The following is an 18,531-nucleotide window of genomic DNA, read 5'->3' as shown; positions in this document are numbered from 1 at the left end:
GCTTTGAATAAATTATACTAGCAGAGATCAGACCGGTTCAAACCCCCCGTACCGGTGGCCCGGAAAATGTCGAACGGTGGGACCTTTTTCCGTTCGCTACCACCGCTACATCCTTCGGAACTAGGTTGGTGGATTCTCTTTCCATCTTTTTCGATTGTGTCTCATGTCCATCAATTTTCGGCCGAATGTTGCAGCATCCATTAGAGAACCGTGCATTAACGCACAAATTGTCAGTACAGGATGGTGGAAATTGAACAAGTGAATTTTAAAATTTACAAAGTGTTTGAACCTGTGAAAGGTGGTTTGTATTTTAAGTTATTATTAAGTACGTACATTTTTAAAATTTAATTTAATGTTGGTTTTAACATGTTTACCATTACATTTTTCTCTATACTAGTGTCAGACTTGACCAATAGTGAATTTTCAAACAAAACATTTGACGGTAAATATTTGTATCTCAAATGAATCCCTACATATTTTCTAGGCAGCCCTTGTTATAAAGTAAGTTCCAACAGTGGCGGATTTAACGGTGAGCGGATTGAGCGGCCGCGGCGGGCCCCGAGCTTGCAAGGGGCCCCGAACCTTTATGGGCCAAGTTCGTAACATTCATACTTGAACAAATATTCTACAGAATTCATCAATTTTCTTTAACGATCGACAAGGAATAAATTGGAACCGGTCAGTAATGGATAGTTTTACCGCATGTTATAAAAATTCCTAATGCTTAAAACCATAACGAAATAATGAATGCAAGGTCCGGCATATAATAATTAGCGTCGAAGAGTAACAGAAGAAGAATGGTTTATAGATTATCAATTGGAAACAAACATGTAATTGCAAGATTGGAAAACAACAAGATTTTACATCAAGCATAGGATTAAAAATGCGTTGAAAATATTAAACAGTTTCGATGAAGACAATGAGTTTTTGACTTATCCTTTTAGATGTTGTCATTCATCTGAAAAAGATGAACACCATTCAAATAAAAATCGTTAATCCTTGAAAACGAGGTACGTGTTTAACTAATATTTAAAATAACTAATTTATAAAAATTATACAAATTTTCTATTTTAACTGTTGAATAAGAATGGTAGACAAAATTGATAAAATCAAATTTCGAGAAGTCAGCTAGTAAACTTATTGATTGAAGGACAAAAGTAATGTTTAACTCTCATTTTGTTGAAAAGCATATAAACAAGACGAAAATTAATCATATTTCAGAGTATTGCGTTGGGGTCTCGTTTATTTTACCGCTTAGGGCCCCGATAGTTGTAAATCCGCCACTGAGTTCCAAATGAATGTGCTTTACCGAAGATTTTAATTCTATGTATACTTTTTTGGCCCAAATTATTAAAATCGGCCCATGAGCGCCGGGGCTCACCACCTTGACGGCGTGGGTTCGAATCCCAACCGAGAACGGACCCTCCCCTGTACGAGAGGACTGACTATCCACGTACAACAGGGAAACAAGTCTCGTAAGCCCTTAACGGACAGGCATGACCAACAAGGTCGTTACGCCAAGAAGAAGAAGTATACTTTTTTGAAAGTGCTCACCTTAATAAATAACTGGAAAATATCTTGTTCCTTGTAATGCATTGTAAACATCTTTCTCACGCCATCCGGTAATATGACAAGTGACCGCAGGCAGGAAAATCTTAGCAAATATTTTACCATAATCATTTATCATCCATTTCCGGAGCGGCAAATTTGATGCCTACTTTCGGCGGCCTTTTTCCACTTGGCCATCTTGCTAACCCTCACTTTGCGCGCGCTATGCACGACCATCCCGAACCTTTTGCGGGACAACGAAGTTGAACCTGCTTACATCAAAACTTCAATATTTATTAATCAATCTCCATCATAACCTTCCCACGGTAAACATTTCCGCCGCCGAACCTGGAGGTAGTGGGAGGTAGTGCCGCCGCCTCCGGGTGGGCCCGGCGCTAAGCCGCTTCGATCGGAAATCAGGAAGTTATTTCGGGGTGGCCCCCTACATTCAATCACCATCCGGATACAATTTGCCCCGTGCGGGTGGAGAGTAAAAAAAAAAGATAGAGGAGGCGAGTGAGAGCGTGGGGTGGGATCTATCTTTCGCCGGAAAGGCCGGTTGCTTTTGGGATAGGAATTACTTCTTCGTGCGTCCGTGCGATGGAATGTCGTGTTGGTTGGTTGGCGAGTGTTTTTTTTTCTCTCTTCGTTCTTCGCTCTGCATCCTCCGGTGGTTCAATTTTATTGCTTTCGTTAATCCCAACCGGGAGGATTATGGAGAGTATTACGGTTTTATCCTTGCCAGAGACAGCACACTTCGGTCCTGCTCGGCCCGGTCAAGTGGTGCAGACGGCGGAGTGTGTGTGCGCGCAGCAGAAAGCGGCGGGACAAACAGTCAGAATCGATTATTCGGTGGTGAGTGCCTTCGCGTAGTGGAGGAGATTTATTTGCCTGACGAATGCCGGCCCAAAGGGAGGCGAGCAAAAGGTCCTTCCGAGCGTTTGTGTGTATCTGCTCTCGAGCGCTACATGTTGTAGCCATAGTCTGCGGTGGAGTAAAGTGGGTAGTAAGCCGACGCCACCCGCTTGCCAAGGGTGCCAGCTTTCGCAGATTAATTTCCAGCAAAGTTTACTTAATTAAGAGTTTTTCACTCGCCCCCGGGTATACAATTCCGAAGAATCTTTTGATGAGGTTCAACAATGATTTATTGCAACGGGGAAGCTTAACGTTCGGTGCGTAAGTCTTCTTCGGTTTTAATCCAATTAGAACGGAATACTTTTTCCCGATTTCTTTGACATATTTCACCTTCCTTTCGGTTCTTCCACATGAGGTAGTAACAATCGAGAACCTGTTCAAATCATTTCACACACGCTTGTTTTGGTTTCACTTCCTGCTAATACTTCAGCAAACGCTTAACGTCCATTTCTCGAGGACCAGCAAGAATTTCCCCTTCCCCGGCAGGTGTCGTTCCGTTGGAGTGCTTTCGATTTGCTGCCAATGTCGCTGGCGCACCGACGTGAATGGCAGACGTACAGCTACTCCGCAAGGCGTTCCGGTGGGCGTGAAGTGTGAAAATGCCAATCCCCGCCGGGCGTGCCTCACTCACAAGGTTCGCAGAACGTCCTTCGCAAACGCTGCATTACGCCCGCAGTTGGCCGGACGAACCGTGCTGAGGTTGAGGTTGCAGCAAGCCATAGCCAGCGAGAAAGGCTAGAGCTTCTTCAGAGCGTTGCAGCTGGGCAAAAACTGACCATGTGGACTCCGGTTCTACGGAAGGAAATTCTTCCATCCATTCTGACGGCGTATGCAGCTCACCTGGAAGCCTCCGGTAGTCTCCGCAGCATCCGACCATCCGTCCATCAACATTCGATGTTGGTTGCATAAATATTATGCTTTCGCCGTGCTCCCGTCCGGAGTGCAACGTTTTCCTGCGCGGCTTGGGATCCGTTTAGGGTGAACTTGTTTGTCGAGCGACACCTAGCGAACACCGGGGGTGAACGCGTGCGGCTCGAGCCTGCAGGTGCAACCGGTCGGATCAGGGCCGGCAAATAGACAAGCAAATTTTGCAGATTATGCATTCCCCGTCCTGGGAGGGGGAGGGCCAGTTGGATTGGGTCGTCCATCTCTAGACAGTCCGCATCATCCCGGAGCGCCTCGGAGAGCAGCGTCGGGGAGTTATTAAATGCTGTTTTCTAGGCGTCGAACTGTGCAACTGTGTGTTCGTACCTTCTGGCGCTAACTACATGCATATATTTGAGTTAGTAGGATTGTTTGCAGCGCTCCGGTGCGTCGAGGAGCTGGATGCTGTGAAATCGTTGGGATGAGTTTCTTTTCGTTTTTCGTTTCCGTTGGAACGAGAACTCACGGCGGGTCGTCCGTTTGACCTGGCGCGCCATTATACTTCCGCCCAATCAGCGCAGGATGATTGAAGCGTTTTTGATGTAGGCAAACTTTGCACAATTAATTTCCAATCGTGCCAATGAGCGTGGCCGAAATGCTGACGAGCCGTCCCGACTAACGATCTCTCCGATGCTCGTTTGCGCCCTAAACTTGCGTACCTTGTGATATGACGTACTGTGGATAGGCGAAGGCTCTTCCGGCAATGTCATTAATGAAAAGTGTTGTGCAATTAATACGACGCATGGTCGTCACCGATCCCCACCTGCGATAATGCTGGGTTAAGGGCGGAAATTATGCTCCCGAAATGCGTCCGGAACACCCCAACCAGGAAATTAATAAATTGAATCACACACGCTTTCGAATGCGCAAGGGAAGCCAGGGAATTTGCGCTCTGCCAAATTTATGCCTCTTGTAAATGTATGCCAAATACGTTCCCATCAAATCAACGTTACTGTCCAACGTGAGCCACGCGCTGACGTCGATACCGAGGGCTCATTCACAACTCATAAATCAGCCAGCACGCGACAGAACCGTCACTGGGATTCGGGTAGTTTGATGTATGGCATCTCCCGCTCTCCTATGCAGCGTGCGAGGCGGTGTGCCTGTCCGGTCGGGAAGGTTAGATCAAAAGTTAGCCTGCCCAGCGGCCCGAAAACGTCATCCTGACATCCTGGATTGATACACAAAATTGCCCACAGGTCGATCGGAAGCGCACCGACCGGGTTCGCTCCTTCGGAAGGCTCCCCGTGTTTGTTTGACCGGTCGGGTGTTTTGTTGCGGGGCCTTGAATTGATGGCAACAAATTTATGCGTATGCCGGGCATCACATGCCACATAATGGGATGCGTTTAGGGCGCAATATCGTATCGGTGTTCTATCGGCGATCGTTTTGGAAACTGCGTGATAATCATGTGCAAACGGGCTATGAGTTATGGCGTGATCATTCAACGACGCTGGGTGTGAGCTTTTGGGGCGGTGAAGAGGTGGTTTGTAAAATTGATTTTAATTTAGATAATTTGTTTGACTGGCAACATCTTTCCTACGGCTATCTGTATAGTTGAGGTTCAAACTACCACATTTTAATTTGATTTTAAATTATTTTTAACCGTCCTAAATAGTGTTGTGCTTAATGAATCTTTTGGCGAGAATCATTCATATGAATCTTTCACCTAAGATTTAATCAGATGGATTCATGATTCTTTATGGATTCGAATCTTCAAAACTTAATGAATCTTTCGAAACCTTAATGAATCTTCATAAATCTCTTGAATCTCTCACGAATTTCCCCGTTTCTTTGATAGGCGTGGATAATGCGACTAAAAAAAAGGGGTCTCTCAACCCAGTTTTGGCTGGTGACTTTTTATCAGTTGAGTTGTCTTTACGATTCATGAATCTCTCGACGAAAGATTCATGAATCCCTTAGAAGGCAGAGATTCATTCTGATTCATGAATCTGAATCAGATTTACACAACTCTAGTCTTAAACGATCTAACGCGTTTACAAAAATATTAATTTGGCATAACTTTATTCAAGTACTCTGTTCAAAATAGCAACAGTACCACCTTTTCTGATTCTCATGAACAGTCCATGATTCCATCCCGACCACTCATACTGTAGCATCCATTCGCGAAAACTGCATTTCTTAGAGACACGCACTAAATTTACCGAGTATGCGCCTCTGTAATGCCGCAAAATCATGCGTGACAAGATGTTATTTGAGCAGAACGCAGACAACCGGGACCGTTGACGTTTCGAGTGGATCCTGTAATACTTGAGATATAGCATACCGTCTGGACCTTTTTTTCTATTTCTGGTGCACTTGAGGTCTAGCGTATAGCAAAGGACCAGGATTTGAAAACTTAGAGTAAAAATTGTTCAATAATGTATAACATATAAAGGCTAATAAAAATGGGATAATATCGGAAAATATCATAAAATTTAATATTTTTGAAGTAATCTTTTCAATCTAAACAAAATCGTTTATGAACATCAATTAGTATGCGAAACGATGTTGACTTTTTTGGATCAATTTGTTGTAAGAAGAGTTGAAGATATTAGTTGGAAATAAATTACTCACACCCCACCGACCAACAGTTAACGACCGCTTCTTTATCACCCAAAGAACGATTCAAAGCCAGCGAAGAAAACATCGTAAATACTTCGATTATGACCGGGGCGTGCTTGCCTCCCGCCGCCCGGAACCTCCGTCGACCGGCACGCTGCAAATCTTACGCCGGCCCAAACGCCCTGAGATAATCTGCAACAGATCGTTCCCAGAGATAATAAGTTTATTCCCTGTTGAATGCTCGTTTTGCGACCGAGCGGAGGAAAAAGGGTTTGTAATTTTCAACCGGAGCGACGCGGGCGGAATGGCAAACAGGCTGAAATTGTCACTGTTACGCTGTGGCTTGCGGAGCAGGACGGTGTTGACTCGGAGGAGCTGGGATACAGGGATGCGGCAGCCGTGTATTTATAGTCCACAGCCAACACTCCGGCCTTTCCAAGAAGATGTTTGCGAGTGGTTTGGGAGCGTGCGTCTGAAGAACCCTTTTCTTCGGCGGGCCTATGCGGCGCGCTCGGGGATCGACGTCGAGGTCTCTGACCAGCTGTACGTTGTCGGTTCGCTACATTGTCTGGGTCAAACACATATGCCGGAACGCGCGGCATTATGGTTGCAGAAGCTGGCGCATGAGGAAAGAAGCGTGCAGTTAAATTAATGTGGGAAATTTTATGCCACCTCGTGTTTTGCCAGTTTTTCTCAATCCTCTTCCCTGCTGTTCACTGGTGATGCTTCTGTTGTTCTGTCATTTCTTTATCATCGGGCGCGTTTAAACACGTGCTCTTCTATATTGTATTTTTTTGCCCGCAGTCACATGTTCGTTTTTCTCGTTTGTTTCATTTGTCCGTTTCTTGTTCATCTCTTAATTTCATCGGCATCTTGCTTATTTTTATTTCCCGACACCCATCACGGTTTGGCGTGCTCGGAGTAATTTGTTAGACAAAGCCTAGAGTCGTCGTGTAGGCTTGTAGCACGGTGGAGGGGTGTGTGTTTTTACTCAAATCGTAGGAATCTGGATTAGTTCACATTTTAGGGTTTCTTGGTTTTTTTTCCCACTTTGCCTTTTTCATTCACTTTTCGTCTCCGAGCAGACGATGGTTTCGTTTGTCAACGAAGTTTTAATGTTATTTTTCTTTTCGTTTCGTTGTGTTTAGTTACCAAGACAATGTCTATGTACGGCGGAACATGAGTTCAGTTCATTCCCAAAGAGCATGGCAATCTTTGGGAATGAACCGAACATGCGGTGCATATGGTGGCTTTTGGATGGATTTGCTGAGGTTAATGCAATACGAAGCAATGCCTCAATGTGCATTAGTGTTTCTTTGTGCGATGGGAGGCATTTAAGAAAAAGGGCCAGCTAATGGACGGAACGTGCCTGTGCCTCGTGTTTTGGTGTTTTATTATTGGTCTTTAAAATCGCGCGGGATCGATAACGGTCCATTAAGCATTTACAACAAACAATGCTTGTCTCTACATATGTCAAGCTAATTAGTATATGTTAGGAGTTAGTTAAGTAATTCCAAAGAATGGATATATATGAATTTTGCTGTTGGCAAAGGTAAAGTTTATTTTTTTTCCCTTTAGCACACGCTTTTTCATCTTTGAAATACTGTTGGAGACGTAGAACATTCACTCAACCCATTTTGATGCACATCAATACCTACGGAAAAGAAAACGGATGGCGCCATTGGATCGATTGTTTGCGGCTGTGGGATGGAAAAATGGTACTTCCCTTTGGCGGTAAACAGCACTTGACGACGACGCAAATTAAATTTTCATCTTGAGCCCCGGCCCGCACTGCGAGAAGACGGTGGAAGATAATTTATTTAATTATTCACTTTCATACCGCGTGCCGGCTGCATGCATGTGACTGTGCGCTGCAAGTGACGTGGTTGTTAGATGGGGTGGTGGGTTCTGGCTGCAGCCGTGCCGAGGGTCGTTTCGGCTGGAAAGTTTCCAATTCGGAGTGAAAACTTCGCTCTCCACCCGCGCCATCAAGGCGATGACGCTGATGAAAACGCACGAACGAAGGGAGGTGATTCGTTCAGGCAGAAGTTTTCCTGACCCAATTTGCGATCGGATAGTTTATCTTCTGACCTGACCTCGGCAAGCCAGAAACGTTTCAAACGGTATGTGCCACGTGATGGATATTTTTATTTGATGAATTTATTTTCGATAAAGTATATTTGGGGAATCTACACCGTGCCGGTGTTCACGAAACTGATAAAATGCTCACGTACTATTCGAATTTTATAAGTTGATCTCTTTCTTGTGTTAGACATGTTTTCTTGTTTAAGAAAATTATAAAAACAAGAACGGATCGAAAGTGAAAAATTAAGCTTCATTTGGGAAATGATCTCCTAAAATATATGGAAGTGGAAGAATTCCTAGCTAGGCTGAACGTTTTTCCTGCTCTTCTAGATCTTTTACACTTTGCTCACTGTTCGTTTTAGTTTTCTATACGACATTGAATAAAATTCTCCGACGAAACGACGATTAAAAGCGCTGCAACCTTCCGAGCTGAGTCGATGTTGCTCGACGCAAGCGTTGGAAAAACAACATTAGATGAACTGTGTGTGTTTGTACTTTTTTTTCGTATTTCTTTTGGAGGAGGTCCTTCCGAAAGCAGCCATTCTAAAGACAAGACCTTTCAAACGGTTGGCAGGTTCGAAAGGAAACCGGGCCGTGCCGGTTGTCAGCACAACGACGGCGACAGTTCGCCTGGACGGGTGGAAAATGCAGGCAGACGAGAAGCCCACTGCCGAAAAGGTAAAACCTCGAAGTGCAGCGAGCACCACAATGGAAAAAGGTTTTTGCCCTTGCCCGATGAATTATTCCGTTCGTCTGAGGCGCAGTCGCGGTATGCAGCTCCCGCTCGAGCCGCTTTTTGAGACACACATACACAACCACACAAACCGTATTGGAAGGAAAGGTTCTTTCGCCCCCTCCCCCCCCCCCCCCCCCCCCTTTTGCTCGGCAGGTTCTCCTGCTTCGAGACTGTGTATTTCGCTGCCTTTAATTGAACGGCACCGCAATGCACGGGAAAATGCCTTCCCGGGGCCGAGACCGGTGCGAGACCGGAGCCGGGAAAAATGTCGGCTATTTTTCGGTAGCAGATTCGTAACCGAGCCGGTGCGGTTTTGACCTTACTTTAAACGGTTTGGAGTTATTTATGGGCAACACTTCCCCTAAACAATGTCCAGGGTTTTTGGTTTGGTTTTCCCTCGAGGGAAGCTTTAGTTTTTTGTTGTTGTTGTTGTTGTTCGGTGTTGGTCTAGCTTCGTTTCGCCGTTTTCCCCGCCACCTCACGCGAGCATGGACGAGGGCCATCGGCAACGGTGGTCCGCATATGAAGTCATTAGGTAAACATCCACCTTTTCCACATGCATGCTCATTTTCAACCCGCTGTCCGCCGTCGATGACCCCGACGGCATGCAAAAATATGCCAAAGAAGGTTCAAAGCGGTGTGGCTAGCTGCTAGCGCTCGTCGTTTCGGTACACATTCAACCCGCCGCCGGCCTCCTCGAAAAAGGAAACACCCGCACCGCAATGGGCCGAATTCACGCTCGGTCGGGTGTGAAATATTTCCTGCGGCGCGATGCACCAGCACAACGTTCCCCACCAACCCACTCCCCGGGCGGCATTCGAGCAAAAATTTATGCACTTTTAAACGAGAATCCAACATTCAAAACATAAAACCCCCGGCGTATGCATGAACACACACACACACCCTCCGATGTTCCTGCATGGCGGCGATTGGGGCGGGGAAAACAATCTGGAAACAGACCATCGCCACCGAATGGTGTGGAGAGGGGGGGAGGAGTGGCGGACATTTTCGGAACGTAAGCGGAGGATGTCTACAATTAGCGATGAATTTATTTTGACATTTATGAGATGTTCACGCCATCACGGGGAAACGACAGTGTGAAGTGCTTTGCGTTGGTGGGAAGTTCTTTACGATCTCGTGTCGTCGTCTCACGTGCTGTCGATCTTGTGCCTGTGCCGTCACGTGTTTCTTTTTCCTTCCGAGATGCCGTACCGAAACGGTTTTACCTCCCTTCAGACAGATTGATTCATGAACTGATGGTCTCGTGACCTACCTGTAACAATTCGTTGCTCCTTCTACTCTTCATTTAGAAGTGAACCGATTAGGAGGAAAGAATGGGTTCCATTTGGCCTAACAACGTTGAAAGCATAATCGGCTGCTCCTCCGCCTCCTTCTCCCTTCCCATTCCGGAATGCACCCAATTTTTGCACGATGGTGGATAAAAAAGTAAGACCCGTTTCGCCCTCCTTGGATGCAGTTGAATGTGACGGTTCAAATGAAGACACCCGAGCCGAGGATGCTGGCTCGGAAGACAAATGCGTCTGTCGCGGGGTTTTTGCATGCCCTGGTGCTCGGTGTTGATGTGGCCCGATTGTCTGCTGCAGATAGGTGGCCTGCCGTTCACGGCATTGTAGCGCATTAATCAGTGCACCCATCGGTCGGAGGAGTGGGAGGAGACGAAAAATGGTACCGTTTCTCTTGTTGCTTTCTTCTGTGTGTGGCCGAAGGAAAAGCAGTGTTCGGGGCAGGATGGTCACTCGAAAATTATGGAGCGTGCCAACGTGGGTCGTGTGGCTGGTACAACTTCATTCTTAAAGCAGAGGACAACGGAACGAACGGAACCGCCAACCGGGTCGCCCCGTGCCTAACGAGCTGGAACCGTTTGTGGCAACGATTGTGGATCGCTTCTAGAGGCGCTAGAGCGGGAGAGAGAGGGGAGGGACAGTGGGGCGCATCCTCCCGGTGAGCGCGTTGATGCGTAGGTCATGGTCGCAAGGCTACAAATCTCCCGCAGAGCGGCGCCAGTCCCCCAGCTGTCTGCCCTTTAGGCCTCGTTTGGCTCCGTTTAGCTCAACAACAACAGCATGAAACGAGTCAACAATCGAGATTCATCAAACCAACTGCTGCAAGCGGCCGAGCCCGGTTTCTTTATACGCAGATTTGTAACGAGAGTGCCAGTACGAGTACCGTTATACTGGGTACTGTATCTATACATACTGATTTGCAATTTGTTAAAGATGCATGTATGTTACAAAAAATATACCAACGGTTTTAAAACACAGAACTTGGATGCATGTAACTGCATTTTGTCATATGGTTTTCGTGCCGCATTCCATGAGGTAGAATATCTGAACTCATGTTTGGTTTCCAATTTTGGTTTGATAGGCCGGAATAAATTATTCAGTGATTTCTCCGTAGAAAAACTGTGACTTACATGACTACGTACATTTCACCAGTCTTTTGACGTATTCCGCAGAGCAGTAAGGGTATGAGACAGTTATCTTAGTGTTCACATCATGTGAGGTTAGTTTCACAATACAGTTTCGTAGTCCGTAACTGTCAGGGAGCTGTAAATTGAAACGGAAGGATGAACTTTCCACAACGTAAGCAGCTCCGTTTGTGCTTGTTTTGTGCAGAGACAGTATCCTATCAAGCAGAGTGGAACATGATCGGGCAAAAGAGACATGTATTTTTAAAAACTTAGACGCCAAAACTGCGATATCCTAAAACCTTGTTGGTCTTTTACGATACCTAGGGAATTTTATTTTGCAAATCATTTGCATCAAGGAATTGCCAGAAGAGAGTATCTTAATACGATGAACTACACACGAGTCTGTTTCCTGCAGTGATGAGAATAACAACTCTTTTTAGAGATTTGAATCAGAGTGAATAATCATCACAATGACTCGAATCTTTAAGTCACTCTTTTGTGATTTAAAATGTGTAAAATGAGCTTTTAGTCGTCAAAGAGATTTGACTTCTCAAATCCCAATAGAGTGAACGAGTGGGTAAAAGAGTCGCTTGTCGTCATAGAGATTTGAATCTCAAGTTGTGATTCGAATCTCATGTAGTGATTCGAATCCCAGTTTGGGAATCATTACATGGGATTCGAATCACAACTTGGAATCGTTCAATCTTTTGGGATTCGAATCCCTGTTAAGGATTCAAATCAAAGGGAGTAACAAAAACTATCTGTTAGGATTTAAATCGTTCGTTCAATATTAAGATTCCAATCACTCACTCATTCTCACTCAGAGCGCACATCACTAGTTTCCTGGTCATTGACAAGTAAACATGCAAAGAAGACAGTTTAAAAATGATAAAATTTCTGATGGCAGAAGTTATTTCTGGTCTTAACAGTATTTTGTATGTAAAACAAAATTGATCAGTAGAACAGATATGTAGCGGAACTTATCAGCAGGTTGTGTGCCACTCTCAAGTATCTGGTAAACATTGCTTAAGGATCGGTAAACATAAGTAAAAGTACGTCTGCTGGAACCAGTGTTGAGAACGGTGATGTTCATTGACATTCAATTGCTGACATTCATTCTGCTTGAAGCTCTACATTCAAATTTCGTTCATTCACTTGACCGTCACGTCAAAAAATGTCATTTCATACGACGACATTTTCTTGGTGAAATCCTATGACACTAATTTTTCAGGGATTCAAATGATCAAGTTAGCATACGAATATCCACCATCCAACATTCAGTAAAACCTGTCATACGATTCTTTTGGTCTCATTCTTTGTGCGTTTCCAGAGCTAGTGCTAAGGTTTTCTTTTTGAAATAGAAAAATATGTGTGTTGTGATTAACACGTAAACTGCGCAGCGGTAAAACGAAATGAAGTGGACAGAAAGAAATGAAGAGAGTGCATGAAAATGAAGCACACTGGCAGACTGACACTGGCGGACCAACACTGGCGGACCGACACTGGCGGACCGACACTGATGGACCGACGTGACGGACGTGGCGTGAACGGAAACTTCACTGTCAGTCCCCAGGGACTGACATGGCGGTTAACGTGTTAAAAACCGTTTTTATAAGTTATTTTTATATGTTACGGTTGTTTGACGCTACGAAATTAAATTTGACTATCGAAAAAAGTGATTTACATTGCATACGAAAAATTCAAATGACATTCACAAGACATTCATTTGAACGAGGATTCGATGGCGGTAACTACAGCAAATGAATGTCGTATCATTGAATGTCGTTGACATTCATATGCTACTACGGTGATAGTCTTAGACGATTCATGTCACAAACCCATAATTCGTTTCATGATCATATTCACTGTCGTTCATAAACAATGATTTCGACAAGTAGGCTACAGCGAATATAAAAAAAAATGTCGACAGTTTACAACACTGGCTGGAACGCAGAAGACGGTGAAAGATTGGAAAAAGACCGGCACGTCGCCGATACTAGCGCTGCAGGAAAAACAACACTTCGAGCGTCACACGGTGTGCATTATGGGCCGCCGACTGCATCGGAACCAAGGACCTCCGCCGCTCGTTATGCAATCGGGCCACACCTACCGACGACCAAGATTGAAGCGTGTATGTCCCCGAGCTGCGCTGGCCGTTCCAATCTTTATCAATGGTTTATTTGGTTGCTTGTTTTTTTGCCTCGCTTCTGTTGTCCTGTGTCATCCCGAGCTAGCCGGAAGCGAGGTTCTGTCGTGGCCGCCCGGTCGTATCTGCCGGCTGATCGGTTCAGTAAATAAAACCAATGTTTATCGATTATCCGTCGCGTCTCGACGGCTTGCCCGGGGGAGATGGGGGGGAGATTGCGCGGCAACTTGTTTGTTGTACTCTGCTGGTTGCTTTCCATTTTTTCATGCCGAACTGTGAGCTCTACCGTTCGAACCCCTCGAGGAGCGTCGTTTTCGTTCCGTTCGCAATCGAAGTATGGTGTAAGCTGCGGTCTGGTCGAGGGTTTAGCTGACGTGAGCAATCTGGTCGAGTGTTATAGCTCATGCTACCCTCGGGAGCATCGGTTTGGTAGCCGCACAACGCGGTGGCGTCCTTTCTTTCTTCCTCGACCAACTGACAGGGCGTCGTTAGTCCTGCGAAGAGCTGTACTAGGTGGTGGAAAGTCAACTTTGCTTGTGGGAAAATGCACATCACCGCCTTCATTTCCGTGCTACTTTGAGTTGCAAATCTGCGACTCCAGCTATGATATCCCACTATTGCCGGTTGAATTTTAAATTAGTAAAAACACAGCCTCAACTTGCATATTGTGTGTGTGTGGTGGGGATATTTTTTTGTTAGAAGCACTTGCAATGGCCGACGTCGTAATAATACCCTTCAATGATGCCAATGATGATGGTTCGTTGTAATAAATTATCATAATAGGGATTCCACGCTGACACTATAGATGACGCGTTTAAACTCCGACGGCCAGCGCTCGAGCTGAGGGAAGTGAAAATACCACACGGGACCGTTTCGGACCGGTCGTAAACTTTTTCCCGGTTTTCGGTCAGGTTGGCGCACAATCCGCGGGCCAATAAGAATGCTACCATTGCTTTCCCGTAACCCGCGCCACCTTCTCTGCCGGTCAGGCCGCACAATCATTGCGCTTTCCTTCAGTCGATTAGCCGCCGGGAGGCGTGCGGAACGTGACCACGCAAGGAGCGACAAAATGATGAGACAAGTTTTGCAAAAGGTGAAATTTGAATATTTATTACCTTGCGTAAACTATTTCGTCCGGAGGTGGCTGGTGGCTTACTTTCGCCGCCATGGCCGTCGTTGAGTGGGTTTGGGCCTTGGTGACGTGGTGACACTGGATGCAAAGTTTATGTCTCGCTGGGGGAAAAAAAACGTTCTTCCCGGGGAACGTTAATAAATTCAGTACTGAATCAATTTTCACACAAAAGTTCTAATGGATGTACATTTAATTTTATTCGCCGCGAAGAGAATTTATTTTTCACCAGAGTCCGTGGAAGGAGAAATAAAGAGATAATATTTTTTTCTAGTTTATTCAGTTGAATGGCGTTGGCATACGAAATGATATATTTGTGGAGTTACATTTTCAATATTTGTGAGTATCTGAATCCAAATAGTTAACGATTTTTCTACGATCTTTTGGGATCTTTTCTGGATCATGCTTTGAAGCAAGAGACAACATTTTGACAAAGTCATGCAAAATAAATACATATGGAGGCTTGACGCGTCCTACCAAAATAAACATTTAATGGCGACTGACAGACCTAGAAGCATGCTTGTAAAAGAAGTCGGATCCTCCACTGTCACTTGCTACTTTCAATGGCCCGCTGAGGACCTTGCATGAGGACATTCTGGCCACATAGTGACAGTCTGTGGCGTGCAGGTTCTCCACAGGAAGTCCGTTGTTTTCCTTACAACTGACCGGTATTACGTTGCCTCAGTTCAGAAGATGGAAGGAAGGAGTGGATAGAATTTGTCGAAGTACAAAATACTCAACAAATGGGATCTCAGTGGGGGACTAACGAAAGATTGGCTTCGTTGAACGTCACAAAGTGTTTGTTAGGAGTTGTGGAATTAGAGACGGTTGGAATGAGGTAGTAAAAAGAGTTGAAAAATCAGTGATACCAGATTGTGAAGTAGCGTGTACTGACTCCGACGTTAGTTCTGGAACAACTATTTCCCCAAAAAAATGAAACAGAACAACCTGTCTCCACCAGAATGCAATGCATCCTGCTAACTAACACCCGACTGTCCGGTTTGGCCGGAGCAATCAGGAGCTAGTTTTTAATAACTATATCCAATGCCCGCCACATCCCGCATCCCAACCGTCGCTCAAGCTTCGACGACGCGAAATGCCAGCGAGTGGCGTGAAATAGAATACGTGACATTCCTCTGATAGCGCGCGCCGTCCGACGCACTCCATGTATGACTCTTTATAGCTGCCTTCGCTCTTCGTCCGGCCATACCTCTCCCCCTCGGGCACGTCATTCATTTGACTGCTCGGTGCTTAGTTTGTATTATTAACGTGCAGGGGAGGGGGGGTTGGACACCCTGTGTGGGTGTAAAAGGACCCGCGGGCAGAAAGGAAGAGAGAAAATACCAACGGAAGGGATAACTACGAGGCAAGTTGGTCGCGTTCCGCGCATCTATTTACACAAGCTCTACACTCCCGGTGCGATGGCGATGGCGACGTAACGTACGTAACGTTGCGGTTAGATTGCAAGCGCCTCCCCCATCCACCCCGGGCGCCACCCTTCGTCCGCGTTAGGCTCCTTCTATTATCATTATTTTTATTCACATTGCTTGTGCCGTGCTCTACCACCCGCAACATCGCCGGTGACATTTCCTCCGAAAGGAGCGGAACGCAACAACGAAATAGAGAAAAAAAGCCCAGGAAAATGGTCCTCCCAATGAGTGAGGGTTGAGTGGTTTGAGTGGGATTTGGGAGATGATGTTTGGATTATGGTTTTGCGTATATTTCCTTCGTGTTTTTTTGTACCCGTGGTTCGCCGTGGCTTTTGTTTTGGCGAGCCTTCGTTTGGTCGTTAGGTTTGTTATTTGCTTCAGCTTTTTTTTTTCCTTGTCTCATCCTCGCTTTTCCGTGTGGGTTAAAAATTATGAGTGCGCAGCGTCACGAGGCACATCCGTCACCGGACGACGCGTGTATCGGGCGCGCGTGCATACGTGTGTTTGTGTGTGTGTGACAGCAGCCCTTTCCGCGGGACGCGCTATCGTTTATAATTCATAAACGAAATTGTATACAGTTGACGACGCCATCCGTCGCCATCGGGTGGGAGGGCCGCCTGGTGCGCTGGTGTGTTTGTGAGCGACCTAGTAGAATCCACCCGCTACGGTAGCATCCGTTCGGCGGCTGGCTCTACACGGTCCACACGTCGTCCTCAAGTCGTCGAGCGTCAAAGCGGAAGAAGTCACGTAAAGAGTGTGTCTTTCTGCGTCCTTCGACACTTTGGCGATGACCGGCGCACTGCTGCGAGCCAGTGCCAGACTAATCCGACCGGGTGCCGGGGAATGCCCGCTGAAGTAGACAGTTGCAGCCGACGCAGGGGGGGGGGGGGGGGGGGGGGGGGGGGGGCGCAAATATTGTCTGGGCAGACCGAGGGAGCGGCTTGCGTGTTTTGCATAGCCGGTGGAATTTAGGAGACAGCTGTGTTTACCTCGGTGTATGGAATACATTAGCGCCGGCGTTCGCATTTGGTGGACAGTGAGAACCTCTAGGTTCCCGGCAAGGTTCTCCGTTCCCTCCCGCGTCCCATCGGTTGGTCCTTGGGCAACGGTGACAAATGGAAGAGATTCTTTTTCTTCCGACCTGAATAGGGTTGCAGCGCGAGAAGATCGACCGCAACCTTGCAACCGTCCTGAGTTCCCCGTTGGCTCATGTCTGGTCTATATCCTTGGACGGATCGTTGCCTGCAACATGCTTTCACGCTTTTAATGAATTTTTATTGAAAACGTTGAAGCTGCACGGAAAACGTCGAAGCGGTGATATTTATTCATGGGACTCGGCCGGAGGTGATTTGCTTTTCTGCTTTCTCATCCGTGCAGGTTGTTTGTTGTCCGTTGCAGCGTATCTCGTGTTGCAGGTTATCGCAGCGTTTCTCATTCCACCCCTGTCGGCAGCTTTTCACAACTTCGTGTCATTCACGCGGCTTCACTGTTTGACTTGTCTAGTCTTCATTTACGCTCGGCAAAAGGAAGATGTAAATGCGGCATGGTAATCAAAGGATCTCTCCTTTTGTGTATGGCTTTACTTCAGTACATGTGTCCCCTTTTCCGTGCCCCTCTCACTTCCGCTCACTCATGCTCTATCGTTCTTTCTATTCGCAGGAAAATGTTCATCGGTGGTCTCAGTTGGCAAACAAGTCCAGGTAAGTAAAAATGCTAAACCAACGACCCCAGCCCTTTTGCGAACGCCCGAGATATACCAGGAGAACGTACGGATGGTAATTGTAAGATTAGAAACACAGCTTCTCGTTTACAAACTGCCAGTCTGTGCCCCGGTTAACCTACCGGGACCCACCGCAACCCGGACACAACCTCTAAGCGGCTCAGTGGGGGTGGTATTAAGTTTAACGGCGACTTGAATTACGTCGAAGGAAATACGCCGGTTGAAGACGGGGACTCTTTAAGTCGCACCTGTGCCCAACCTGTAGAAGGATCGTTTCCTGTTGTTTGTGCCACGGTTACGGCTATCCTAACCTCGGGGGGATTTTTTAAACTCCCCACTATTTATGATACGTAGCTAATTCACCTACCTTAGGACAGACTGCTGCTTTCTATACAGATAATACCCTCCAGCACATCTTGTTCGATAAGTATCGATGGTTGGTTGACAGTTGAATTAAATTGCAACACATCTTATTATTGCATCCAGTTGAACTGAACCTTGCTATGTTCGTGATATGACAATCCTAGTAAGTTTTAAAATTAATTTGATAAGTAATTGAATACAACGCTTGTTTTTTTCTTTCTTGCGTAGCTTTAAAGTTGCGTTCGTAACATTTTTACCTTGACATTAAACAACAGTGCACCATTAATTAACGATAGAAAAGCTCAAAACATGAAAAATCTATAATAGTGTTTATTGGATTTTCCGCTTATGGGAATGGTTTGAAGGTTTTTTTGCTGTTGTATGAATTTGCGGTTTTCCCCCACTTTTGATGGTGATTTACACGCAGTCATGTCACATGATTTTATTGTTATTCAAATGGATTAAATGACCGGAGGCAGAACATTTTTACTGGTTTTCATTTTTCTATTTCCATTGAAGCTTTCAGTGGCTATGACATA

General features: G+C 45.9%; 1 protein-coding gene across 3 annotated transcripts in view; it reads left to right on the top strand.

Annotated features, from left to right (window-relative positions):
• LOC131293161 (RNA-binding protein Musashi homolog Rbp6) overlaps positions 1-18,531 on the top strand; it is a 527,017-nt gene that overhangs the window by 61,193 nt on the left and 447,293 nt on the right. For all 3 annotated transcript variants that reach the window (XM_058321250.1, XM_058321243.1, XM_058321257.1), the window contains exon 2: positions 17,569-17,609. In XM_058321250.1, coding sequence (XP_058177233.1) covers positions 17,569-17,609 — 41 coding nt within the window. The remainder of the gene's footprint in view (positions 1-17,568; positions 17,610-18,531) is intronic.

This window comes from Anopheles ziemanni, chromosome 2 (genome assembly GCF_943734765.1).
Source record: "Anopheles ziemanni chromosome 2, idAnoZiCoDA_A2_x.2, whole genome shotgun sequence".
Taxonomy (NCBI): domain Eukaryota; kingdom Metazoa; phylum Arthropoda; class Insecta; order Diptera; family Culicidae; genus Anopheles; species Anopheles ziemanni.
The sequence above is the reverse complement of the archived record's forward strand: the minus strand, read 5'-3'. Positions and strand labels throughout refer to the sequence as shown.